This window comes from Scomber japonicus, chromosome 11, assembly GCF_027409825.1.
Source record: "Scomber japonicus isolate fScoJap1 chromosome 11, fScoJap1.pri, whole genome shotgun sequence".
Classification (NCBI taxonomy): Eukaryota; Metazoa; Chordata; class Actinopteri; order Scombriformes; family Scombridae; genus Scomber; species Scomber japonicus.
The window spans coordinates 16,445,488-16,471,275 of NC_070588.1; the positions used below are offsets into that span (position 1 = coordinate 16,445,488).

At 40.0% G+C, this 25,788-nt stretch overlaps 3 protein-coding genes across 3 annotated transcripts in view; 2 read left to right on the top strand and 1 right to left on the bottom strand.

Moving 5' to 3' along the window:
- Positions 1 to 552: 552 nt before the first annotated feature.
- LOC128367734 (ATP synthase subunit beta, mitochondrial-like) lies at positions 553 to 3,827 on the top strand. The gene is made up of 10 exons (XM_053328351.1): positions 553 to 683; positions 1,232 to 1,405; positions 1,504 to 1,678; positions 1,989 to 2,110; positions 2,197 to 2,381; positions 2,535 to 2,693; positions 2,786 to 2,908; positions 2,997 to 3,209; positions 3,320 to 3,521; positions 3,606 to 3,827. The coding sequence occupies exons 1-10, from the start codon at positions 578 to 580 to the stop codon at positions 3,701 to 3,703; spliced, it is 1,557 nt and encodes a 518-aa protein (XP_053184326.1). The 5' UTR covers positions 553 to 577; the 3' UTR covers positions 3,704 to 3,827.
- Positions 3,828 to 3,923: 96 nt separating this feature from the next.
- zgc:172182 (coiled-coil domain-containing protein 89) lies at positions 3,924 to 6,631 on the bottom strand. The gene is made up of 7 exons (XM_053329164.1): positions 6,572 to 6,631; positions 5,261 to 5,733; positions 4,696 to 4,826; positions 4,479 to 4,615; positions 4,300 to 4,376; positions 4,107 to 4,206; positions 3,924 to 4,010 (listed from the first exon to the last, which is right to left on the bottom strand). The coding sequence occupies exons 1-7, from the start codon at positions 6,629 to 6,631 to the stop codon at positions 3,924 to 3,926; spliced, it is 1,065 nt and encodes a 354-aa protein (XP_053185139.1).
- A 1,242-nt stretch (positions 6,632 to 7,873) lies between these two features.
- Positions 7,874 to 25,788, top strand: part of lrp2a (low density lipoprotein receptor-related protein 2a) — a 48,862-nt gene continuing 30,947 nt past the window's right edge. Inside the window, exons 1-22 of the mRNA XM_053328431.1 lie at positions 7,874 to 7,943; positions 12,507 to 12,614; positions 13,931 to 14,053; positions 14,621 to 14,737; positions 15,155 to 15,265; positions 15,395 to 15,508; positions 15,603 to 15,719; positions 16,308 to 16,451; positions 16,589 to 16,708; positions 17,013 to 17,141; positions 17,637 to 17,806; positions 19,767 to 19,990; positions 20,445 to 20,651; positions 20,806 to 21,008; positions 21,272 to 21,412; positions 21,623 to 21,826; positions 23,039 to 23,231; positions 23,874 to 23,999; positions 24,109 to 24,239; positions 24,443 to 24,580; positions 24,673 to 24,954; positions 25,053 to 25,292. Coding sequence (XP_053184406.1) covers positions 7,874 to 7,943; positions 12,507 to 12,614; positions 13,931 to 14,053; positions 14,621 to 14,737; positions 15,155 to 15,265; positions 15,395 to 15,508; positions 15,603 to 15,719; positions 16,308 to 16,451; positions 16,589 to 16,708; positions 17,013 to 17,141; positions 17,637 to 17,806; positions 19,767 to 19,990; positions 20,445 to 20,651; positions 20,806 to 21,008; positions 21,272 to 21,412; positions 21,623 to 21,826; positions 23,039 to 23,231; positions 23,874 to 23,999; positions 24,109 to 24,239; positions 24,443 to 24,580; positions 24,673 to 24,954; positions 25,053 to 25,292 — 3,412 coding nt within the window. The remainder of the gene's footprint in view (positions 7,944 to 12,506; positions 12,615 to 13,930; positions 14,054 to 14,620; positions 14,738 to 15,154; positions 15,266 to 15,394; positions 15,509 to 15,602; positions 15,720 to 16,307; positions 16,452 to 16,588; positions 16,709 to 17,012; positions 17,142 to 17,636; positions 17,807 to 19,766; positions 19,991 to 20,444; positions 20,652 to 20,805; positions 21,009 to 21,271; positions 21,413 to 21,622; positions 21,827 to 23,038; positions 23,232 to 23,873; positions 24,000 to 24,108; positions 24,240 to 24,442; positions 24,581 to 24,672; positions 24,955 to 25,052; positions 25,293 to 25,788) is intronic.

The window sequence follows — 25,788 nt, forward strand, 5'->3', positions numbered from 1 at the left end:
TTGTTTTTATCAGTCGGTTGCTTTTATAAAAAGTGAAATCTGGACAAATAAAACAAAGATTACCTGTATAGAGTAAAAATAATCATAAATAGGCTAAATAACATTATATTCTGCCTTTGTGTTTTCACAGCTATTGAAATGCATCCAAATGCTGCTTGTTTTCCTACTGTCACTCATCTTTGTGTTTGCACTCTCTCGGAGAGAAAAGAGAGCAATGTCAAACAGTGTCAAACAGCAATAATAAGTTCCTCAGTTGTTGAGGGTCTATGGGATCAAATAACATAAAAATGACACCATAAGCATCCAAGAATTGAGTGAAACTAAGCAGGTAGACCTTTTCCCAAGCCATGTCTGAAACTTTGAAAACCCATGGTTAATGAAGTAAGTAGCCTACCATAACAACTTCATGCAGCATGATGGCAGCAGACACAGCAGAGACGTGTACAAGTTAGTGCTGCCCTCCTGCGGCATCTGAAGGTATTAAAAACACGTCATCGCGCATGCTCAGAGGTTAGTCCAGCGGCATAAGTTCAGTCAGCTGTGTGTGTTTATAACTTCACCTTCAGCCATCTTAACCATGCTAGGAGCTGTGGGACGTTGCTGTAGCGGGGCTCTGCAGGCTTTAAAGCCCGGTGTCAGCTCGTTAACGACCCTCAGTGGGAGACATGCGGCTCTTAATGCGAGTAAGTTAATACACGAGTTACACTGACAGCATTGTATGTCCTGTAATCATCTATAACCCAAATGCATGCTCAGTGAGTCAGGCCTCATTTTAGCAGTGAGGTGTTTTCATTCATTTGCGAACACTCATTTTTAACTTTGACATGAGTCTTAGTCTTAGAAATAAGCGATGGTTAATGATTTAGTCAAATTTAAATTAGAGGTTGATGCTCCAGTCATGTCTCGGTCTAGACTCTAGTCTCCTAATGAATGACCTTTCAGTACAAGTCAAATGGTCCACACACACTGCCTGCTACTGTTTGTCAGCCTGTGCGTTAGTGGCAAAAAAACATGGAGATTGCTATCATGAAACACCAAAATGTGGAGATATAATTGACATTTTGCTCACTTGTTCATCTTTTACCTTGTGTACATACAAATCTTTGTAAAGTCTCTTTAATATGTTCTGACTTCTCATCTTAATTTGCTGCTGTCATATGTAAATGAGCCTTTAATGTGTTGTCATTCATTTCTTTTTTTTTTCACCTCTAATTTGCCATTGATCTTTCAGGAAGGGGTTATGCCACCCCAGCTGCTCAGGCAACACTGGCTAATGGTCGCATAGTAGCTGTGATTGGTGCTGTGGTGGATGTCCAGTTTGATGAAGGCCTGCCGCCTATTCTAAATGCCCTGGAGGTGCTGGGCCGCGACAGCAGGCTGGTGCTTGAGGTGGCACAGCATCTGGGTGAGTGTGTCCAATTAATCCTCTACATGTCACTTTTTGGATGTCTGTTATGAACTTAAAACACAGTCTTTACTGTTTCTCCTTGTGTGTTTCTTCAGGTGAAAACACAGTCAGGACGATTGCCATGGATGGCACAGAGGGTCTGGTCCGCGGTCAAAAGGTTCTTGACACTCAAGCCCCAATCAGGATCCCTGTCGGTCCGGAGACCTTGGGCAGGATCATGAATGTCATTGGAGAACCCATTGATGAGAGGGGTCCAATTAGCACCAAACAGTAAGTATTGAAATGATCACAGTGCTGATGCTATTGTACATTTTTCTATATAATATGTCAACAAACAGACAAAATTCAATCGCTCAAAACTTTTCAACCCTGTCTGTGTAGTCATCCCCAAGCCCACTTGTTCCCACTGACGATAAATCTGCAGTACATATGTAAAAGTCCAAAAATAGCTCTTTAAAAAAAAAAAAAAAGCAGCTATTGTAAATTTCATGGGAGTGGTTGAAAATAAGAAAAACATATATAATGTCACTAGCATTAACGTATAAATGACATCATTAAAATTACCCTTCCTAACCTGCAGGACTGCTCCTATCCACGCTGAAGCCCCTGAGTTCACAGACATGAGTGTGGAGCAGGAGATCCTCGTCACTGGCATCAAAGTGGTAGATCTGCTGGCACCCTACGCCAAGGGTGGAAAGATTGGTCGGTGGATTGTTTTACACCCTAGATTTTTGTTTGTGTATGTACAGTCACGATAATGAATTGCTGTATACGTCTTGTTCCTTTAGGTCTGTTTGGTGGTGCTGGTGTTGGCAAGACTGTGTTGATTATGGAGCTCATTAACAACGTGGCCAAGGCTCATGGTGGCTACTCCGTGTTTGCTGGAGTGGGAGAGCGAACCCGCGAGGGAAATGATTTGTACCATGAAATGATTGAGTCTGGCGTCATTAATCTCAAAGACACCACCTCAAAGGTGACACCCTGAACGTATTTGTTTTAATAACACAATTGAGTTTCTCTGGTGCAATTACTTTTGCATGTCAGATGTAGTTAATCAGTTTTAGTGGCTTCATGTCCATTTATTTAGTACGACGTCCCGCAGTGACTCATTTCCTCACGTTCTCAGGTAGCACTGGTGTACGGTCAGATGAATGAGCCTCCAGGTGCCCGTGCCAGAGTTGCTCTGACTGGTCTGACTGTTGCCGAATACTTCCGTGATCAGGAGGGACAGGACGTGCTTCTCTTTATTGACAACATCTTTAGGTTCACCCAGGCTGGATCAGAGGTTTGCGATGCCAAAAGGATTTTTATTATTTGCTGATGTCACTCAAAGTAACACAGTGTGTGTAAACAAATATTTATGTCATTCTCCTTCAGGTGTCTGCCCTGTTGGGTCGTATCCCCTCTGCTGTGGGTTACCAGCCCACCCTGGCCACTGATATGGGTACAATGCAGGAGAGAATTACAACCACCAAAAAAGGCTCCATCACCTCTGTACAAGTAAGGACTCACATGATGTGAATCACATAACGGCAGTCTCTCTTTTTTTCATGACAGTCCAAACAACAAAGGGCTTATTGTGTTACAGGCTATCTACGTACCTGCCGATGACTTGACCGACCCCGCCCCTGCTACAACATTTGCTCACTTGGATGCAACAACTGTGCTGTCTCGTGCCATTGCTGAGCTCGGTATCTATCCTGCTGTGGACCCTCTGGATTCCACTTCCCGTATCATGGATCCCAACATTGTTGGCACTGAACACTACGACGTTGCTCGTGGTGTACAAAAGATTCTTCAGGCAAGACTTATGTTGGATGTTAACAATGTTTAATAACGATCAGCAAACATCGTTAGTCCAAAAATGTTCTAACATTCTAACCACTCTTCTTTTCTTTTTTTTTTTTTTAGGACTACAAATCGTTACAGGACATCATTGCCATTCTGGGTATGGATGAATTGTCTGAGGAAGACAAGCTGACTGTAGCTCGCGCTCGCAAGATCCAGCGTTTCTTGTCTCAGCCCTTCCAGGTAGCAGAAGTCTTTACTGGCCACATGGGAAAACTGGTTCCTCTCAAAGAAACAATCAAAGGCTTCCAGAGCATTCTAGGAGGTAAGTGCTGCACGGAAGACATTTAAATACGGGATACAATTAGTGGAATTGCAATTGTAAAAGCTGTTCTTTTCTTTCTTCAAGGTGAATACGATGCCCTGCCAGAGCAAGCTTTCTACATGGTGGGTCCCATTGAAGAAGTAATTCAGAAGGCTGAGAAACTTGCAGAAGAACATTCGTAATTTGTCTGCAGTATTTTATGAGCAAAACATTTGTACATATTTGAGGAACTCCTAATGTGTCATGCTAAGTATGTTGTGTTGTAGTTCCATTTCTCTGTAATGAGATTAAAAAACATATTATTTATTTCCTTCCTTTCATTGTAAGCGCCATCAGTGTTGTAAGCAGTTTTTGGTGAAAGTATTCATTTTAATGAAGTCACATTGATGAGAAAACATAAGTTTAGCCGATCATGTGGCGAAGTTTCTTATTTAACTCCCTTTCTTGAACAAGGAGGTTGGTGCTGTGTTCTTTGAAGGCTTCGAAATCCTGTAAAATAATATGAGAAAGAAATATTGAGTGTGTTCGCATCTCTGTATGGGCCACTGACAATATCACTCCTAGAAACTGAAGATTTCAACTAACCTTTTTTAGCTTCTCATGCTTTATCTTGAATTCATCAAGAGCACACTGGAGAGACTTCACTTTTACATCTGCGTTAACAGCTTGTGCTTCCTGTTCAAACCTGAGGTCATAGACACATAGGGATGTTACTTATTGTACTCCAGGTTTTCTCCAAACAGAAGTGCATTTGAAGCATTGAGGATACACATTTTACCTGCTCTCTGCTTTGGCCCGGGCTTTTTTCTCTTCCATATATTTTTTCTCCAGCTGCTGCATTTCCTCTTGTTTCTCCTGTAATTTTTAGACCAGTTTGTGAATACATGAAGAGACAGGTGCATTCAGTGCAGTTGGGTTGTGGTTTTAGAGACAAGAAAAAACACTATTTTCAGTCACCTGTATTATTTTCCCTCTTTCCACAGAAACACTCAATAATTTGTCTTTCTCTTTGGTGAGGCTTGTTATGCTTTCTCTTATGTTGGTTTCCTTCAAGGCGTTCTCCTCTCCAGTGTTTTGTAGCTGCAGCTTCAGGTCTGAGTGCGGAAAGGCCACAAGTTTACAGGTGCTTGTATTTTGAAGCACATAACGCAAGGACCAAATGTTTAGTACCCACCTTTGCACCTCTGTGAAACATCTCCAAGCTGTTTCTGGGCATCATGCAGTTGTTCACATAGCAATGCCTCCTTGGTGTGATGCTTTGTTGTTTGTTCCAAGAGTTTTGACTGATTTTCAGCTAATTTCTCCCTAAAAAAAAAAAAAAAAAAAGTTATAAAAATATGATAGCAATAATTAATAACAAAATATAAAATGTGCCATTCAAATGATCAATATAAAGTACATTTTACATATTAAACTGTCAAAGCTGCAACTAATACTCAGGTTGTCCTAAAGACATTGCCTGCAGTCAGAACAGCCAAACATAATAATAATAATAGGGTCCTTGACTCCAGGCAAGGGCTGGACTCCTCCAGAGTCCTCGCCCTCTTGCCTTTCGGCTCGGTCCCTAATCAATAATCAATTTATAAGTACAACAGAGAAAGAAACAGGCCACCCTCACATTTTAGAAACTGGAAACAGTGAATGTGAGGCCGTTTTGATGGATCAATTACATGAAAGATCATTTTCTGTTGATTGACTTTTAGCATTATTCATAACTGATGTTTATTCGAAAATCTTACCGATATTCATTTTCTTTATTTGTGTATTTCTCTGTTAGCATTTTGACTTCTTGCATAAGTTTTTGAACAACCACCTCTTTATCTTGTAGTTTTGGGGAGAAAAGTGAATCATTTTCTGACTGCAGCAGCTTGTTTTTCAGCTTTAACTGCACGTTCTGACTTTTGTGCTCGTCCATGAAAGCAATAATTGCTTGATTGTTGGCAGCTAAATCCATAAATCTTCTTTCTATAATCTCAGTTTTCTTTCTTTCTCTGTCCAGTTCTTTCTGACAGCCTGTTACTTGCTCCTCAAGCTCTGTATTGATTTTCTGCAGGGCCTGACATCTCAGAACCAGCTCATCTGCTCTCTGTTTCAGCATGCAGATCAAACTTGACTGTTCATCTATCCGGGACCACAGCATCTCTGTGTCTGATTTATCCCCTGTAGGAAGACTCCGAAGTTTCTCCAGTAAGTCCTGAATACTGTCCACACACTGAGAAAGAAAAAGGAAGAAAACAAACGGTTAAGTCATGACAGTAAGTGTTGGTAGCCTCTTAGTAAAGTTATTAAAGTAGTGTATGGACTAATTATTACTGGGATTTTGAGATTCATACCGATATAATTTATTTATGATAGTTTTCAAAAACCTAAAGTTTCCATTTTTTAACATGAAATACACAAACATTTTGACAAAGACCCCTTAAGTTAGATTTTGCAAAGAACTGTGACCACTTGAAAATAATCTGGTCAAACAATAAAACTGTGACTATTTTTGAAATACCTAAAAAAGTAAGTATAAAATAGTAAATGATGGTAATACATTATAAAAGTAACATTAGATGCTCGTTACCTCAGAATTAAGTTAAAGCATTGCTTTATTTCTTTCTACCACTAAACAGTAAACAGACACTTTTAGAGGAAAGTGAGTTAGCGTTACAAACAACAGTAAATCATATGAGAAGAAGAAAAGGATCTTGGACGGTAATGTAAGTTTACGGTTAAAATTAATGTTAAAAAATGACAGCTCACAATAAAAGGACAATTAAAGGTGAGGTAACAAATGACAGTAAATAATAACAGATAACAGTCAAAAGCGTTAAAAAAGGGACAATAAACGGTGAAAAAAGTAAATAATTAACTATCAGAGATCCGTCCCCCCCAGCAAGTTTCAAGTTTATTTGCAACTTTAAGATAAAGTATAAGAATGTAACATATAGTAACATATAGTAACGCTTACAAAGTATAAGATGACAACAAATTACATTATCGGGAGACCCTTAACTTCTTGGTAACCATGACTACCGATCGTTGTAACTTTTAAGTTAACTCACCTCTGTGTTTTTGCACTCCGTATTCACCAAGTTTTCTGTATTTCTCTGTGGAGTTGTCATGATAAGTAAAGGCGAAGGAAACTTCCTCCCGATGTATCACGGACTAATAACTTCCCCCTTCTTAAACCTCGGGTCCACTCGGGTCCACTTTTCATGGAGACAATCTCCACGTTCCAGTTGCTCGGTTGCTATTGGCAACCCTCTTTGGACCCATAGACTGTATATAAGAAATATATACTATGCCCCAGGACTACGGGCGGAAAACAGCAAGTCTGCTAAGACCTGGCACAATGCACCTCTCTTTGTTTTATACAAGGTTAATATTTTATTGTGTACTGTGTACTGTCTCTGTCTAAATAAAATAAAATAATACAATTACAAATTACTGTCCTCTCCTCTGATTTAGAGGCAGCAGCAGGTGAAACGTCGGTGTAGGTGCTCGTCCGCAAGATGGCGCTGTCTATCTTCTTAACCAGCTACCAGCAGCACAGTGAAGGGATGGACCATGTCGGAAACACATGCTGGCACAAGTTGTTAGGCTATATTTTTTATTGCTGCCTAAATTATGTTAAAGTTTGGCACATTCTCAAATGCTTAATTTTATGTGACCGTTATCTATTTTCACTCTTTGTTTGAGTTTTTGAGTTGAGCTGTGTCTATCGTTAATTCCCAAGTCGCTTGTAAAATGTGGAAATATCAATATGTTGATGCGGGATTTATAATTCATCCATTATATACTGTATCACAAATTTATTGCGAATTACACAGTTTTTAACACAATGCCTTACATTGAAGCAAGGCACTATTAATGACTAATGCACCTTGCACTACTACTGTCTGTGTGTGTGTGTGTGTGTGTGTGTGTGTAAAAAGCATGCAACATGGTTACTGTCGGACTCGAACCATTGACATTTAAATTACGTGTCGTGTCTGAGCCTGATCAGGACCCACAATTTAAAGCTTTTAATAATTGAATATGTTTTTGGGGGTATTCCTATTGTTCTCCTCCCTTAGAGCCGGAAAGTATCCCCGGATTAAAGTAAATAAACAGTGACGGTAGCCCGCCGTGACTAAAAATTACTGGCACTTGGGACTTGCTTGGCATTATGCAGATTCCAGGGTTTGAGGGATTTATCCGGAGGGCCGAGGCTGGGTTGGGGGAGCGGCTGTCCTGTGCTTTGTGCACGCCCCTTTTCATCAACTAGCGGGCCAAGAAAGACAGACAGAGGAAAGCAACAGCATCCAAGCCCCAGTCCCTACAGCTCCTCCATCTGCACAGCGGAGCTGGACGGACCAGCCAGAATGTGGAGAGCACTGATGCTTAAACTCTTTCTCGTCTTCATATACTGTGTTAGTTGGTGCCATTCTGAAGGTAAGTTGTGAGTTTGTATTTACTCTTTTTATTTGTTCACACAGGCTGTCAGTTGAATGAGATATTGAGGACCTGCAGAGTTGTTGAGCCACTAGTGATTCATCCAGTGCACTTGTTGCTCATCAAAACAAACCTATAATGGTGTAGTGAAATAGAAGTTGGGATTGCTGCTGAATTAAAATTACCATTGTTTTTTTTTGTTTTATCCACATTTAAGTTGTCCATCCAGCGGTTAACAATTCCAGTTTTTTTAAAATAGGAATCAAAGAGGATCAATCAGCTGTGCACATGAAAATAACTTTTGGTGATTCTGTGCCACTATTTCAATAAAATTACATCATCTCTGTCAGTCATATTGACGTGACTGCTTGGTGGAATAATATTAGCCTCAGAGCTGCATGTTTTGCCACATAGTATTACTTTAAAGGTTGAGCACAAAGCCTTCCTCAGACAGATTGGAAGTTCTCTGGAGGAACTTTTGCCTGAGCTTTACTGTTGCTAGGTAACAGAAAAGAGCATGTGACTTACAGACAATCTGTGAGCACTGAGAGCTGCTGGTACAAATCTTATTCAGTGGAGCAGATTTTACGCTGCACACCACTGATTCAAACCTGATTCCAAGTCAACGGAGAACTTTATTTTCTGACGTGAGACACAGACACAGGAAATGACCAAATATACGGCTCTTTATACATGACAGTCGTGTGTTTGTCTGTTTGTATAGCCCAGCAAGATCCTACTTCTCAAATTGTAATCTGCTTTCTTTTTGCTCAACCCTTAGTATGTAAGCTCCTTAGTGTGAATCAAGCAACTAATTACACTGCAGCTGCTGCAGAATGGAGCCATTTCTACCTAAGGAGCTGTTTGGAGTTCAGAAAAAAAACTGTACCAAGAGGAATGTCACAGCTACAGCTTTCTAATGAATTTATTATTAAATGTCCTTGATCTATTGTCTCATAAAACAGAAATGTTGGACTGTAGATGCCAAAAAGACAATATAACCTTGTTGACACTGAAACTGTAGCATTTTAAGAAAATCCCTCAGCATTTGATTCTGTTGTAGCAGTCACAGTACAGTAGTTGTAGCTGAAATTTGCCAACAGCTGAGGTGTACAAAGTGATGACTTGACTAAAACCACAGAATCTCAGTAGACTTTGGTCAGCATGTTCATGTCGATTATTAGTACGGATTTGTTGTGATTAACAGACGCAGGCCGTGTCATGTAGGTTGCAGTGATGTTCCATCATTTATCTTTAACCTGAAGTGTGAGCAACCATTCAGTGCTTTACCTTTAAATGAATAGTAAGTGCTTATGGAAGGCTATCTGATGATATGTGAGTCAGATTGGTAGATGTCTCACTTAATAATACACTAAGAAAGATTAGAAAGATTTTGCTTTTTTATTGTGAGGGAAGAGGGTACCTTCTCTAATCTCTCCACAAAAATAATTTAGTTTGATAAATTATTTAATCCATGACCTTCTGTAACACATTATCCAGCACTCAGGACTGATAGTGTTGCGGAATGCTTACACTGGCATTAATGACTAATGTAACACTCTGAAGGGATGTCACGGTGCTGGTTTGTTAACTATTTTCTGCCATTTTTGCTGTTCAGACAAGTTTTGCCTGTAAATTGAGTTGTTACTTCCATTAATTATTGGCCAGTGAAATCCTGATAACCTATTAAGTGCACAGTAAGAACTTATATTTTGTTACTCATTACATTTTTGTTTCACAGTAGGAATAAAAACAGAAAAGGGAAAACAGCTGACAATGTTTGTTAATGTAATTGTGGTCTGTAATGACACAGTTAAAAATGTCTTCTCAGGACTCAAACTTTGCCAACACGTGCATGTTAAACCTTGCACATGCCCACTTCTTTCCGGTGCAGGAGCCTAAATCCTTGCACAACAGTAACACTGCATTAGAAAGAGGAACATAGTTGGCACAAATAGAGGGCATATCCTGTCTTTTCCTGTATCTCTCTTACTCTGGCTGTGACTCACTGTACAGAGAAAAGTTATCCAGTAAGCTGTCTCATTGCATAGTGACAACTTAATTTATGATTATTTTCACTCATGTTTTTGTCAAGGCAAAACTCGGATTTTTCTACTCTAACTAGACCAAGGCTTTATTCCACACTCCATTTATTTATTCCTTTTGCTCCCATGCCATTGCCAAAGCCCCTTGGTTTTTCACTGTTTTGTGTGTAGCAGTAAGAGCCAAAGTCACTTGTTTGGCAATTGACTGCATTCTGCTGCATTGATTTCCATATGAAATAGGCAGCAGCACTCCACTCTGACAGCATCGATGGGTCCAGTGTTTCATGCTGCCAAGCAGCCGTTTTCTCTGCACATTTAGTGAACGCAGAGGGCCGTGCCGAAACAAGACAGTATTGACGAAATCTTGAAGACATCTTTCAAGTGCCCCACCTGAAAAGAAAGAGATGTGTTTGTGGAGGTGGACAGGTGTTTTCCTAATAGTTGGCTGTGAGGGACACTTTTGTTTAAGCTTATCACAGGAAGCATGCCTTACTGCACTCTGCTGTATGCTGTCCATCTCTAAAGCAGCTTTTTAGGGTGACACTTCCAGTTATGAGTTTGCATCCCTGCTGGAACCTCTTTTGTGCCATTGTAATTTCCCAATGGGGTTTTAGGCATTCGGGGGGCTTCATTCTAATGAAAATTCCTCTACTGCTCTTCTTTGTTGGACAATAGGCCTTCCTTATCTTCCTCTGTGGATACTGCAGTGCCCTCTCCTGCTGTGGGTTTAAGATGCTAGTTAGAAAAGACATGGGTAGAAAAAAGGGAAAGGACAACATCAAATTACACAAAAACACTAATTAATTAAAAGCAGCGATCATCAGACCCAGACATTACATTCTTAATAGCAGATTTGTGACATTCCCACTTGGCCTTTACCACCTCCTACTATTGACTGACATGGTCAAACTTTGTCAGGAAGAAGACAGAAATTTGAGGATAAAGGAAAAGTTACAAAGAAGGACGTTTTTTTCAGAACGTAAGAAGAACCCCCGCACAAGATAGTGCTGTTGAAAGGATCAGCTTCAGTGTATCTGTCACCTTTCCCAGAAGTAATACTGTGAGGAAACACTGGCTGCATTTGAAAGCCTCCAGCAGATTGGTTTCTCCTTGGCATATGTGTTCTTAAGTTGTCAGCCCAGGTCTGAATGTATAGCAACATCTTGATCTTTCCCAGGGCAGATTTTCATTCTGACATCTTATTAATTTCATTCATTCTTTTTTTGTTTTACGAGGATAATATGATAAACTTCTATACAAGTAACTGGGGTGGACTGAGTTTCAGTCCACCCCCGAACTTTTCATGTACTGTATGCAACACTTGTCCATACTGCCATGCTATAGATGATGCTGAAACCTCTGGGACTACTTCCCTGCAACAAAGGCTCCCTTTGAGCCGATTGCAAGCAATTTTATCATTAGTAAACTGAGCAGGAAAAAAGGTTTACTTCCTGCGTAGCTGCTTGAAGGAGTTAAATATTCAGCCTGTTTTGCTGGGTTGGTTTGCAAAGCAGTGAGGTGGTTTGCTGGCTAATTAATCTGAGGCAAGAGTTCTTGATATGAGTGTATGCAAGGCTTTTAGAGCAGTGGTACTGGCACTGACCCCATAGCTGTTGTATAAGTGATCCATCTTAAAAGAGCACATTACGTAAAGGAAATGATAGACCCCTGACTCTAAATACAATCAATGTCTTACTTATGCAGAATTTACCAAGCCAATAGGCTGCTGGTTCATAGCCAACTGACATGTCTGTTTTAGTAGTTTTTTACTCATAGTTGCTCACTTAAACACACCTGTAAGAATAAAAAAATGTCACAGCACATCTGTAATTTTCTTATTAGTGGCTTTATTTTAGTAGGCTATTTCTGCAAATGTTGGGAGATATTTGATCAAGAATGAAGAATGTTTCTAAAATATCGGATCTGTCAGGGCAGAGATAGAGCACCATTCCCAAGCATTCACATCTAATCATCAACTCACAGCTCTTCTCACAAAGAATTTAGGTCGAAATGGTTGTGGTACCACCCAGTACCACTATTTATTCCAATTACATTTCAGACCGGACTGGAACAGCATGCACCATAAATCAGGCTGTCAGAGAGACAATCAGAATTGCACATTCCTATTTGGACGGGTCTGATGGAGTGCTCTGCCACTGAACTATGCTGCCTGAATCAATCTCTCCTGGAAAACGTCAGGGTAGAGTGGTGGTACCTTATCTCTACAGATGCCACTCAGTGAGAACATCAAAAGGAGGCTCAGGATGAATGCGGTGAAGGTTGTGTAACTGTCTGGGGGATGGCTGGCACGCTTGTCTCCAAAGCTTGTCAATGCTGTGAACAACATGCTTTTACATAAGAAGCCCAATAAGGCCCTAAGATGAACAAGATGACAAAAGTTTTAAATATATTAACAACAATAATGATAATAAAATAACTGTGGATTACAGTTGTAAAATCTTGTAAGGAAAAGTTTGAACTTAAGCGCTGAAATGTGTCAAATTGTGTTTGTGTGTAGGATGTGAACTGGGGCAGTTCCGCTGTGGGACAGGCCGATGTGTCCCAGGGGACTGGCACTGTGATGGGACATCAGACTGTGTGGATGACTCTGATGAACAGGACTGCCGTGAGTTACTCATCATATTAAACTGTAGGACAATAGACAGAACCTGAGACGGATGGCATATTTATAATGCCTCTTTAAAAGTGAGTGTCATTCCAACTTGAACACAAGATTACAGCAGCCGTGAAAGAGGTGGACAAACCTTATACTTATCTTGCGTTCAAAATTTACTGAAGTAAAAGTTGCCTTTATTGAAAATTGTCCTTTTCATAGTATTTTATAATATTATGGAGCTGATTTTAAGAGCTTTCTATACTACTAGATTTAGTAATTTAGTAGCATGTGTCATATATGGAGGTGATCTTAAATTAGTTTACATATATGATCAACTCATATTGCTAATATAGGCTTTGTTTGTAAAATCTTGATTTAACTAACTAACTTGTAACACTTGTACACTACCGGTCAAAAGTTTTAGAATACCCCAATTTTTCCAGTTTTTTATTGAAATTCAAGCATTTCAAGTCCAATGAATAGCTTGAAATGGCACAAAGGTAAGTGGTGAACTGCCAAAGGTTAAAAAAAAAAGGTAAGGTTACCCAAAACTGAAAATTATACAAAAACACTTAAAAATGTAGGTCTTTCCTACAGAGAAATTGCGAAGAAAGTCAAGGTGTCAGTGAGTACAGTTTCCTTCACCATCAAAAAGCACTCAGAAACTGGAGGAAACTCTGAAAGGAAGAGGTCTGGCAGACCCAAAGCCACAACAGAGTCAGAAGACAAGTTTCTGAGAGTCAACAGCTTGCCTGATAGGCGGCTCACAGGACAACAGCTTCAAGCACAGCTTCATAGTGTTCGTAGTAAGCAAGTGTCAGTTTCAACTGTGAAGAGAAGACTTCGAGTTGCAGGTTTGACAGGTCGAGTTGCAGCAAGAAAGCCATTGCTAAGACGTCAGAATAAGAAGAAGGGGATTGCCTAGGCCATGAAACACCACCAATGGACTGCTGAAGACTGGAAGAAGGTGCTATGGATTGATGAATCAAAATTTTAAATATTCTGTTCATCATGCAGGAGTTTTGTTCGCCGTTGAGTAGGTGAAAGAATGGTTCCTCAGGGTCAGCTACCACAGCATTCTACAAGTAGTACCCTCTAGTACGCACATAGTTGGTCAGGGGTTCATCCTACAGCAAGATAATGACCCAAAACATAAGTCCAAGCTATGCCAGAACTAGGAATTAGGAAAAAAGACCAAGATGGTAAGCTTGAAAACATTTTTTCAATAAAAAACTGGAAAAATTGGGATGTTCTAAAACTTTTGACCGGTAGTGTAGGATTTCCAATAATGATAATAATGAGATGCTCTGTGTGTGTTCCCACAGCTCAGGTAACATGTGATGCCAGTCATTTCCAGTGTTTGAGTGATGGCGAGTGTATCCCGGATGTGTGGGTCTGCGATGATGAGGAAGACTGTGAGGATGGCTCAGATGAGAGGCAACACTGTCGTAAGTATATCTTACCACTACTACTATCGGATGCACTTCATGGAAAATATACCAAATCGTTGTTCTAATTGTCCTTCACAAATTGATATTTAACCACCTGAACCCTTATATTCCCTTAAAAATCATCCAAAGAAGCTTCAAAGTCAGATAATACACATTGTTCATCACATATTTTCACTGTTTTCACTGCCTGCTTGTTCTAGTGCTTTATTGAAACTTTATCTTAATTTTAAATAAAATTTGTCAATTATTTAAACTAAAATATTGCAATCAAAGATGTTATATTTCAGAATCATTTTCACACATTTAATTGTAATTTTACAATTGTGCAAAATCTTGGTATAGCTGTAATAACTATGTTATGTGGATTTGAAACAATAAGCCAAAGGATCTGTGAGGCCTATATGTACAAATATGTAATATTTTATCTATATTTACAACTGTTATTGTGAAGCGACCTTGGGTTTCATGAAAGGCGCTATACAAAATAAAGTTATTATTATTATTATTATAATCTTACTTAAAACATTGTATGTGCTGCTAAGACTCTGTCCAATATGTCTCTAGCTGGAAGGACGTGCACCAGTGGCCAGTTCAGCTGTAGTAACGGGGTGTGCATCCCAGGAGAATACCGATGTGACCGTGTGGCAGACTGCTCAGATGGGGCTGATGAGAGAAACTGCCGTAAGTCTTCTCCAGGGTGGTTTCCTCTTTTTATTTATTTTTTTATCTCAGGCTCCTGTGGCATTTTAATCAATTTGTTAAGATTAAGAGGCTCGCTGACTGACAGAATGGGCCACAATATGCTTCTTGTTGTCAGAGGTTGATTGCAGATTCCTTGGTGGATTAGTCAAGCTGAAGTTCAGCTGCTATGCCATTATTGTGCCGACATGGTAGACTCACAGCACTGCACACTGTGGTAATCTCACAATTGCTTAAAGAATTCTTCGGCGACTGCTGTTGTTATGGTGGTGGCGTTAAATTTTAGTCTCTTATCCTCCCCATTCGCTAAGCTTTTCACATTTTCACAGCTGAAAAGAACACAGTTGTCAGGCTGACTTGAATGCACACTGTTGCCCTGATGATGATTTAATCTTTCAGAATTCAGTGAGTGTACAGAGCTAAGATGTGCTAATGGGGCCTGCTACAACCGGACCCAACGATGTGACCAGATACTTGACTGCCGTGATGGCTCTGATGAGGCAAATTGCAGTAAGTAGCCAGCCAATTTTATGACCGGGCCCCCCTCCCAAACAACAGCCTTCACTTGCAAAACTATCTATGGCATAACATCATCACCAAATGGTTCTTTTTTGTCTGCTTCTGGTCTGTTTTCTTTAGCACAGCACTGCAATACAGGTCTGTTTCCATGTCATAATGGAATGTGTGTTCCTCAACGGTATGTCTGTGACCATGACGATGACTGTGGGGACCGAAGTGATGAGCTAAATTGCAGTATGTAACCTCTACCTACCGTCTCTCCTCCTTCAGTCAAATCTGACTTACTCTCTTATTTTCTGTGTATTAATAGTGTCCTTATCACCTGCAGCATATCCAACATGTAAAGGAAACTACTTCACCTGCCCCAGTGGCCGCTGTATCCACCAAGTCTGGGTTTGTGATGGAGAGGACGACTGTGAGGACAACGCAGATGAAAAAGGCTGTGGTATGAATTGGAAACTAGTTGTCATGTTTGTAGTTATTTTTTACCATTAGAACTTGAAGTTTTAGACATTTAGCTGGTTAAGGAATACCAGAATTGGTAACAACCAGAGCTCTCTGTGTGAACCTGATTCATCTCCAGTCTCCATGGTTGGTTCACGCTAGCAAGACGCTATGCCTGTGCTCCTTTAAGTGTGTTATTCAAATGCCTCTTTGTGGCACAAGATTGCGCAGCCCCCCAAAGGGCTTTAGAATTCCTCCACACGGCTGTGAAGAGTGTGTGTTTTTAGAGGATGGGCTGCAGAAGCCCTCCGTGACCCCCCACCCCCTCCAAAAGCTCCACTCCCCTGCATTGATTTAAAGTGACAGTAATTTCCCTGACAATGAAGTCCTAGTCACAAATTTCTTAAGATCAGCACTACATTCCTGTGGAGATAAGGCTGCTAGTCTTTAATACATACCTCACACTCTGAATATCTTTGCATGCCCACCAGTGTGACACATGTAAAACTCTCTGCTGTCTTGTTTTCTGATTGTATATGCTTAAGCCTGCACAGACATGATGATGATGATGGGTTTGTTTTGTCCATAGATAATGTACCACGGGAGTGCTACCCAGGGGAATGGCCGTGTCCATCCTCTGGCCTGTGTATCCCTATGGATCATCTGTGTGATGGGACGGCTCACTGTCCGGAGGGAGAGGATGAAACCAACATCACTGCTGGACACAATTGCAGTTAGTACCAATGCAACTAGTATAGTACTTAGGACATCTAATAATATAGACTGTCTAGCTACAGAAACTATACTGTATATATTATTATATGTAACTATATTTATTCCTTATTGTTATTGTGGTTTCTGTGTTGCCAGGTATTTGGAGATGTGCCTCTCTGAGCTGTGAGCATCGTTGTCATCCTTCCCCAGATGGGGGAACCTGTTCCTGTCCTTCTGGATACATTGTCAGCAATAACAATAGTCGCTCATGTATAGGTATACCCTCTTCATTAACTTAATTGCAACTGTGTGCAACCTCTTTATATAGATTATAAATATTTGTTGGGATAGACAAAATAGACTTGTTTTCTCCCTTTGCTCAGTAAATGAGTAGTTAAAACAATAGTTATGAGGTGAATCTTTTCCAACTTTTTTGTAGATTTAGGTTTTGTATTTAAGAACAGGATATCAGTCTGTTGGTGAAAGGGATACTTAATTTCAGGACAACAAAATTACTCAAGCTTTACACAAATAACACCAAACGGTGTATCATTCTCATCTGTTGTGATTTTTATTAAAGACTTTGATGACTGCTCAATGTGGGGCGTGTGTGACCAGTTTTGTGAGGACCGGATTGGCTCCCATCGCTGCAGCTGTCGAGAGGGCTACATCCTGGAGCAGCACAGATACTGTCGAGCTGATGTCTCGAGTAAGTGTGATTTCCTCTCTGTTTAAATAGGCTGTCTTACATACAGTATGCTCAGATTTTAAATGTGTGAATGATCCATCCAAATGAGGCCCATTAGCATAGCCTCCTTTCCTGTTTGCCAACCCCTGTGGCTGCTTTACTGAGCGTCTGCAGTTCTTTCTGGTGCATTGTTGCGTACTGAATGTTGTTTTAGTTAGTCTCTTGCCTTTGTGGAACATAGAAAGAGTGTTGACTAAGAGGCTGACCTCTTTGCCTTTTGCTCGGCAAGAGTGTGTAATGACAGTGGCTAAAAAGCACTTTACCTTCCTGAGACTGAGTCAGGGATCTGAGAATAATTCAGTAAATTTCCACTCATCATTCAGCTGAGCATGTACACTACTAAATTGATACTTGTTTTGATATTAATCAGGATCTAGTTCTAACCTGAATTTATTTATTTATTTTTAAAGATAATGACCTCTTAATGCTGTGTTCTGTGGTATGTTTTCTCTGCAGCTGGAGTCCCTTCTTTGGTGTTTTCTAATGGCAGAGACCTGTTAATAGGGGACATCCATGGCAACAGCCTGCGCACTTTGGTTCATTCACAGAACAGAGGGGTTGCTGTGGGAGTAGACTTCCATTATAATCTCCATAAGATCTTCTGGACTGATACGATTCAGAATAAGGTATTTTTATCCAAATTCCATATCCAGTGTTATTTTTAGCAGCATTCTTCTCGGGATGGCAGTGTTGGTCATTCCACTGTTTTGGTCCGGACTGAAATATCTCAACATCAATTGGATGATTTACTTTAAAATTGTGTAAAGACAGTCATGTTACCTAAAGGACGAAGCCCACTGTTATTTGGGTTTTTTAGTGAAATGTTTTGAGCAGCTGTTGAATGAATTGCTTTGGAATTTGGTACAGACATTCCTATTCCCTGCAGGAAGAATTGTAATAATGGTCAAAATTTAGAATTCTGAAAACACTTTGGTTTATGACCAAATACCTGCAAAAATTTTTTAATATTCTCACCAGCCTAAAATGTACTTTATGTTTAATGCTATTTACTGGTGCTGTAAAAATGAAAGTGTTAATTTCTTGATTAATTTAAAATATCAAATGTTGGAAAATTAAGATGATTAACACATTACTGTCTTTCGGAGGCTGTAGCGGACTCAGTTTTAAGTCTAGGTTGAGGATACTGTTATTTGAAAGTAGACAAATCTTTCCTTGTTGTATTTGTTCATATTTGCAAGGACTATTGTCACTTGAACATGGAACACATGTATTGTTGTCAATTTTCATTTATAGTAGCGCATGTAAGAAATGGTTGCCTTCTAATTTGATACCTAATTTTAATGGCCTTGATGGTTTTGAAATTCAACTGGCACTTATATTTTAACATCCTTTACAAGCTTCAATATTGAGAAGTAAAAAGCAATTGATTGCAATCAATCACAGCAAATTAGTTTAAAAAAAAATTGATTTATAGCCCTACTAAATATCAAATGTTGGTATGCTAACAGACTAAGATAGATAACATGGTAAATATTATACCTGATAAACATCAACATGCTTGCATTGGTATTGTGAGCATGTTAGCATTCATGGAGCTGCTAGCGTGGCTGAAGAATTTAGTCATGCTACCTACAGTGTTTTTCTTCGAGCATTACCCATCATTGCCTGAGTAACAGTTTATGGGGAGTGAACTAGTTTTTTGTTTGAGGAAATACTTGAGTTGGACTGCAGCTGGCCAAGACAAAATTCTTTCAGTTATCCTTTAAAATATCAGAAATGTTGATACTATAATAATGGGATGGCTTCTGGCTCCTGTGCGGCTGGGCCATAATGAAGGGGAAGTAGACGTGAAATGGAATCCAAATGGCTTAATCTTGAAACCTATCTGATAGGCTGGTATGATGTTCACATACCAGAGTGCAATTTTTGTAACTCAATCTTGTTCAAAGTAATTATGCCGTATTTGTTTTCAGTGGCACTGTCCATCTATATGCATTCTTTGTCCAGTTAAAAAGTCTTTGTTCAGCCTATGCCTTGGCTTCTCTATGGTTTGAACTGCAGCCACTTGCCTGAAAGCCTAGGACATATCTTTGACAGGGCATCAGTGTATATCGCATCTGTGTGTATCAAGCACCTCCATGGCAGCATGTCAGATTAAATGTAGGGAGAGTGCAAACAGGGCATGTGAATGCAACCAGAAAGGTTAAACTACCAGGCTATTTCCACATCTTCAATTTCTCTTTAACCAGGTCAGTTGAATATCCTGCTCTTTAGACGTTAGGATCTTGTTTCAAAAGAAGCAGAGCTGCTAAGAGCAGTACTCCCCTAAATAGCTGCATGATGTCAAGGCTTCCATTATTAGAGACTAGTGCCATTATCGTATTTAGAAAACCACCTTACAAGCTTCATAACGAGACAGAAAACAGTCAAACAAGTAAACTCTCTCTACCTCTTCCTGCTTGCTAAAATGTCTTTCTTATTGTTACCTTTACATTAATGCTTGTGACTGCTGTTGAAAGCCACACTCTTAAATCATCCTCCTTCTTAATATATTTCATTTATTTCTGGAAGCAGGGACCACCTAAGGCTTGATTTCCTTACAACAATGCCATCTTTTGTGTACAGGTGTTTTCTGTAGATATGGATGGTTCCAACATGCAGGTGGTTTTAAATGTATCAGTTGACTACCCTGAGAACTTGGCGGTGGATTGGGTGAACAATAAACTGTATGTGGTGGAGGCCAGCGTCAACCGGATTGACATGGTGGACTTTGATGGAAGTAACCGGGTCACGCTCATCACTGAAAACCTTGGAAACCCTAGAGGACTGGCGGTGGACCCCACTGTTGGGTAAGCACGTCTCCCAGTTTCCATCCGTCCATCCACTCCCAATCTGCACATACAGTATCTTTGTCGTGCTCCATTGCCATGGAATAATGGGGTGTGTGTGTGAGATTAGCAGATTGCCCTGGTTGGATTAGTGAGGAGCAATGTAAGTGATGGCCCTCATTGTAATCCAATAGTATAGGTCAAGGGGGGAGGAGAGCCAGGTGGCTGCAGATAAATTGCTTATCTTAAATTAATGTACAGTTCTTTGGTGAGATGCACAGTCTCCCTACTGGGGATATAATAGGATGCAATTGATGCTAAAGTTAATTAAAAAGAGTAAAGCCTCCTATGTGTTATCTTAATTTAATACATGTAATATTACTTCTGTATGCCCAGCTGTACATAGCAGTCTTAATGAAAGGATCCCACCTCAAAGAAAACTGACAGATGAAGCATTTTCTTCTTCCTTTCACAGGTATATGTTCTTCTCAGACTGGGAGGCACTGAATGGGCAACCAGGTCTGGAGCGTGCCTTCATGGATGGCACCAATCGTTATGGGATCATTGGGAGTAAACTGGGCTGGCCAGCTGGTATCACACTAGACATTGAGGCCAAGCGCATTTACTGGGTTGATAGTCGCTATGATTACATTGAAACTGCAACCTACGATGGCCTTCATAGGTAAAAATATCATGTGTCATGTCATTTTTAGATTTATTTGATAAAAACATTAAGTCTTATTTTTTAATTTCTAGATTTTTGTGGAGTAATTAAGTAGAAAAAATCTCATGCTTTCATATTCTAATAAATCAGTGTCTTAAACATTTTTTAATAGAAAAACGGTGGTCCATGGAGGTGCTGTGATCCCACACCCATTTGGTATCAGTCTGTTTGAGCATAATGTGTATTTCACGGACTGGACTAAGATGGCTGTGATGAAAGCCAACAAGTTCACTGACAGCAGTTCCCAAGTGGTTTACAGTACACCTCAGACTCCACATGGAGTAGCAGTGATACATCAGTTCAAACAGCCACAAGGTAAGACCCTCAGTGAGGCCCACTTGTCTTGTCCAATGTGGTTCTATAAGTGTGCAGAGATGGTCACAGTTTTTGCTAGAGGAATACCAAGCTACAGCATAATGCTGATTTCCCCCTACTTTTCAGCCATACTAGTGTTTGTAAAGGTTGAGCTATAAATAGTCATAGATGAAAAGAATTACAGAATCTGTAATTGATCTCATATAAGTTTTAATAGTTAGTGGAACTATTAGTGCAACTTTTGTTTTTTTTTTTCTCTCCAGTGCCAAATCCTTGCAGTGTAGACAGAGGTGGATGTGATCAGATCTGTGTTTTGAGTCACAGGAGTGACAATGGAGGACTGGGTTACCGCTGCAAATGTCGCATGGGCTATGACTTACATTCTGATGGCAAGCGATGTTTGGGTAAGAGAACATAATAGATCTTAATGTGTGTCTTGTGTAAACTTATACTGAATTTAATGGTGTAGCCCAAACCCACATGTAGAGCAATCAACAATATCTCATTCAACCCTGTCTTTTGTGCTGATATTGTATGATGTTTTAGTGAGATTGAATATCTTTGCCACTAATGTGTATCTTGTGTCTTATGGTCTTCTGATCTCCTATCTTCAGCTGTGAGGCAGTTTCTGCTGTTCTCTAGCCAACTGGCCGTGAGAGGGATCCCCTTTAACCTCTCTACTCAGGAAGACATCATCCTGCCTGTCACTGCATCACCATCCTACTTTGTCGGAGTGGATTTTAGCGCTGAGGACGATGCTATCTTCTTCTCCGACACATCCAAAGATATTATCTATAAGCAGAAAGTGGATGGTACTGGTGAGTATTTTGTCTATTTCTGTAGCTGAACTGTTTAAAATGCCCTTGTTACTTGTTACATATGCACAGCATAACAATAATAATATTGTAATAATATTAGGAATAAGAAAGATATGAGCCCCATTTCCACCAAATGTTCCAGGTACTTAGAACCCAGACAACCTAATCTCAGGGACATAATTTTGAACTTTAAAGTCCTTGTAGTGTAATCCTCTGTGTCTCCACCACATCTGGGGATTGGGGAACCATGTAGATTATGCAAATTGGACCCATGAGGAATTTAAAAATGAAACTAAGAGTGTCTGTCACCATAGTATGATAAAAAATAATAAATAAAGCGCACTGGGAAGCCAAAAACAATGCATCACTTTACGTGTAACGTTAACAAAAAGAGAAATTTCCCTCCCTGTTCCTAAACTGGTCCTTAATTGATACTTCCTTGTTTTATGAGTGAAACAGTACTCAAGTTGAAGCAGCCACGTCGTGTGTGTCTGACCAATCAGTGACAGTCATCCCTACAAAGCCCGCTGCCAAAGTTCCTGTACTTTTAAAAAAGGACTATCCCCCGAGCAGGTACTTTTTAGACCATAAACAATCTCCCTGGTCCCTCCGGTGGAAACGTAGGTATAGGAACTGAGTTTGTCAACCGGTTGTTAATACCTGGGGAAAGTTCCTGTGATTGAAACATGGCTATGCTGTGAAGTATGAAAACTTATCAACAGCTAATGTGTTTCAGTGTTTTCCACTGTGCTTACGTCCTTGGATAATGTCTTTCCTAGCAGAGAGCTCTACCATGTGATCTGGCCAGGCTTATACAGGGAGTTAAGGGGGTGCCTGATGGGGCCGACTGGTACTACGGGGGAGGGAATGGACAGTGGAAAACGGATCCTATGAACAACTAAAATTTCAAACTAATGAACTGAGATTGAGACTCAGACTAATAAAGAATGTTTAACAAAGCAGTTTTAATATGTAGCTTTTAACCTATTACCCAAGCAGTGGAAGTAGTTACAAATGTGATAATCCAAGTGAAGTCACAGCACACAATATAAAGACGCCGCTGCTCTGATCACAGATGTTGTTTTTGGAGCAGCTCTAGTTTTTTCTGTCAGGCCCACATGGGGAAAATGCAAGCTGACAGCCTATTTATTTAAATGTGTTCCTCTTTCATCTCTGTGTTAAACAGTGGTCTGACTTCTTTGATCTTCACAGGCAGGGAGGTACTGGCAGCCAATAGAGTGGATGGAGTGGAGGACCTGGCTTACGACTGGATTTCAAAAAACCTCTACTGGACTGACCCACGGTACAGGAGCATATCTGTCATGAAGCTAGCTGATAAGTCCAGGAGGGCTATCATACAAAACCTCAACAACCCAAGGGCCATCGTGGTGCATCCTCTCATTGGGTAAATCAAGATAAGCAGATAATGAAGGGTCAACTATAAAACTTCACTTTTTTGGTACACAGGGATACAGATACCCTGTATCTTGGTGCTGCCCCAATTTATCTGAACTACAGAGCTTCATGTTTATTGAATGTTCTGCATTGATTATACATTTAGCATTAACATGTATATTTACTATTATTTAAAGCACTTAAAAGAGTTATTTATTGTTTAGATGTTGATAATATGAATGAGGTATTTGGAACTTCCTTTGTTGTAAGGATAATGAAGCTTTTACAGAAGTAAGCATGCAAGTTGGGTTACACACCTTAAGAGATGATCACCCATTTCCTCAAATTAAGCCCCCACCTGATAATAATGATAAGGAATCCATATTTAGCACAAGCTGTTATTTCCAATTGCCTCAAAGTCATAAGGCCTCTGTGTCCAACAGCAGAGATTAGTTCAGCGTGAAGGGCAGTATTGTAGTGAACACTAAGTGGTGGGCTTAAAAAGAAATCTCTATAATATTCCAGTATCCCAAATATTATTATTTTTATTATTATTATTGTTATTATTGTTATTTTAAAATATATTTTTTGTTACCCAGGTAGACATTAATTATATATTTTTGAATGGAATATGTTTATTTTTCTCTCGCAGGTATATTTTTTGGACAGACTGGTACCGGCCAGCAAAGATTATGAGGGCTTGGGGTGACGGGTCACATGCCCTTTCTATTGTAAACACTACTCTTGGCTGGCCAAATGGCCTAGCTATTGATTGGAGGTAAGCCACACATACATAGAATTTACAAGATGTCAGTGATTTAAGATTAGCACTAATATTGTAACTGTGTTTATTTTAAATTCTTGTCTCTACTTTGATTTCTACCCAGTTCAATGCGTCTGTATTGGGTGGATGCTTTCTTTGACAAAATTGAGCACAGCAATTTTGATGGACAGAACAGACTTTCCTTGGATCGCATAACCCAGATCTCCCATCCATTTGGCCTTACCATTTTTGAAGGTAATAAGTCTTGGCATAAACAACTGCTTCCCTATAAAGTACAAGAAAAAAATGTTTTGATCTAAATTAAGATGGAGTTAAATTCACGGGCATTCACTTGAACTGCCATTTGTCATTCATGTCAAAAAAGCAATTACTGTTACCAGGATCTGATGAAAGATGAAGCAAGTAAGATTATGCTCTGTTGCTCTTGTCCCGTGAAGGCTATGCATATTTCACTGACTGGCGCTTGGGTGGCATTGTACGTGTGCGTAAGACTGATGGTGGGGAGATGGTCATTATCAGAAGAGGAATCAGCCATATCATGCATGTCAAGTCTTTCAACTCCAACTCTCAGATTGGTCAGTAGCTTTATTCACAGCTCTTCCTACTCCACTATTCATTTGACTTCTCAGTCTTATTTCTCGTAGTTACACTCCACTCCCCTTCTTAGGTTCCAACCACTGCAACAGACCGACAAATCCTAATGGAGACTGTAGCCACTTCTGCTTCCCAGCCCCAAGCTCGCAGAGGGTGTGTGGCTGTCCGTATGGTATGAAGCTGTCGCCCAACCAGCAGACGTGTGTGGAGGACCCTTCCAATGAGCCCCCCACACTGCAGTGCGGAGCCAACTCCTTCTCCTGTGGCAACAGCAAATGTGTCCCAAACAGCTACAGATGCGATGGTGTTGACGATTGCCATGACAACACTGATGAAGTCAACTGTGGAATTAACAGTAAAGCTTTCTTTTTTTGTAAATCTAGTTTATTATACTGGCTAGGCTTTTTGTTCAGTTCAGTATTCTAATCAGAGATCACCATCTCTTTTTTTCAGACACCACTTGTTCCCCGTCTGCATTCACCTGTGCCAATCAGCATTGTGTGCCTGCAGGATGGCGCTGTGATGGGCACAATGACTGTTTTGACAACAGTGATGAGTACAATTGCCCTACACAGGTGCCTGGAACGTGCCCTGCCAATCAGTTTACCTGTGCCAACCACCGCTGCATCCCACATACCTGGCGTTGTGACACTGATAATGACTGTGGAGACAGTTCAGATGAAGCTGATTGCCGTGAGTATCCCCACTGGGGTTATCACTTTAAAGTTAGGAGGTTTTGCCTAAAGAATTTGTTCATTCTAAGCAGAAAGAAAAGGGGTAAACAATTAGCCCATATGTGAGTGGAAATGTATTATATTTACAAAAAAGGACTTCAAATAAATTGACATGCACATCATTAATGTATGATGAGTTTGTTTAATATGCCATGAAGTATTTTTAAGGCACAGTTTTTGATTAATCGTATATGCAACTAAAAGGCTTTAAATTACAAATAAAGTGTTTTAAAAAATCCCCCAATATATAAATTACTGAAATATTGGTCAGACTTAAGTTTAAATTAAGAATGAATGTACATAGGAGGCTCGCTTACAGGAAAATGGGGTTATTCTAAAAACTACAATGTATGTCTGAACTGTACTGATGGTACAGTGGACACCGTGCAAGAGAGTTGCCATTTATCAGCTTCTTACTGAAGCATTGTTTTATTCTTCAAAAAATGTCAATGATT

Coding starts and splice junctions, on each gene's coding strand:
- zgc:172182 (XM_053329164.1), bottom strand. CDS start 6,631: ATGACAACTCCACAGAGAAATACAGAAAACTTGGTGAATACGGAGTGC. Junction 4,377..4,478: donor AAAGAGGGAAAATAATACAG/GTGACTGAAAAT, acceptor TAAAAATTACAG/GAGAAACAAGAGGAAATGCA. Junction 4,207..4,299: donor CGGGCCAAAGCAGAGAGCAG/GTAAAATGTGTA, acceptor CTATGACCTCAG/GTTTGAACAGGAAGCACAAG.
- LOC128367734 (XM_053328351.1), top strand. CDS start 578: ATGCTAGGAGCTGTGGGACGTTGCTGTAGCGGGGCTCTGCAGGCTTTA. Junction 684..1,231: donor ACATGCGGCTCTTAATGCGA/GTAAGTTAATAC, acceptor TTGATCTTTCAG/GAAGGGGTTATGCCACCCCA. Junction 2,694..2,785: donor TCACCCAGGCTGGATCAGAG/GTTTGCGATGCC, acceptor ATTCTCCTTCAG/GTGTCTGCCCTGTTGGGTCG.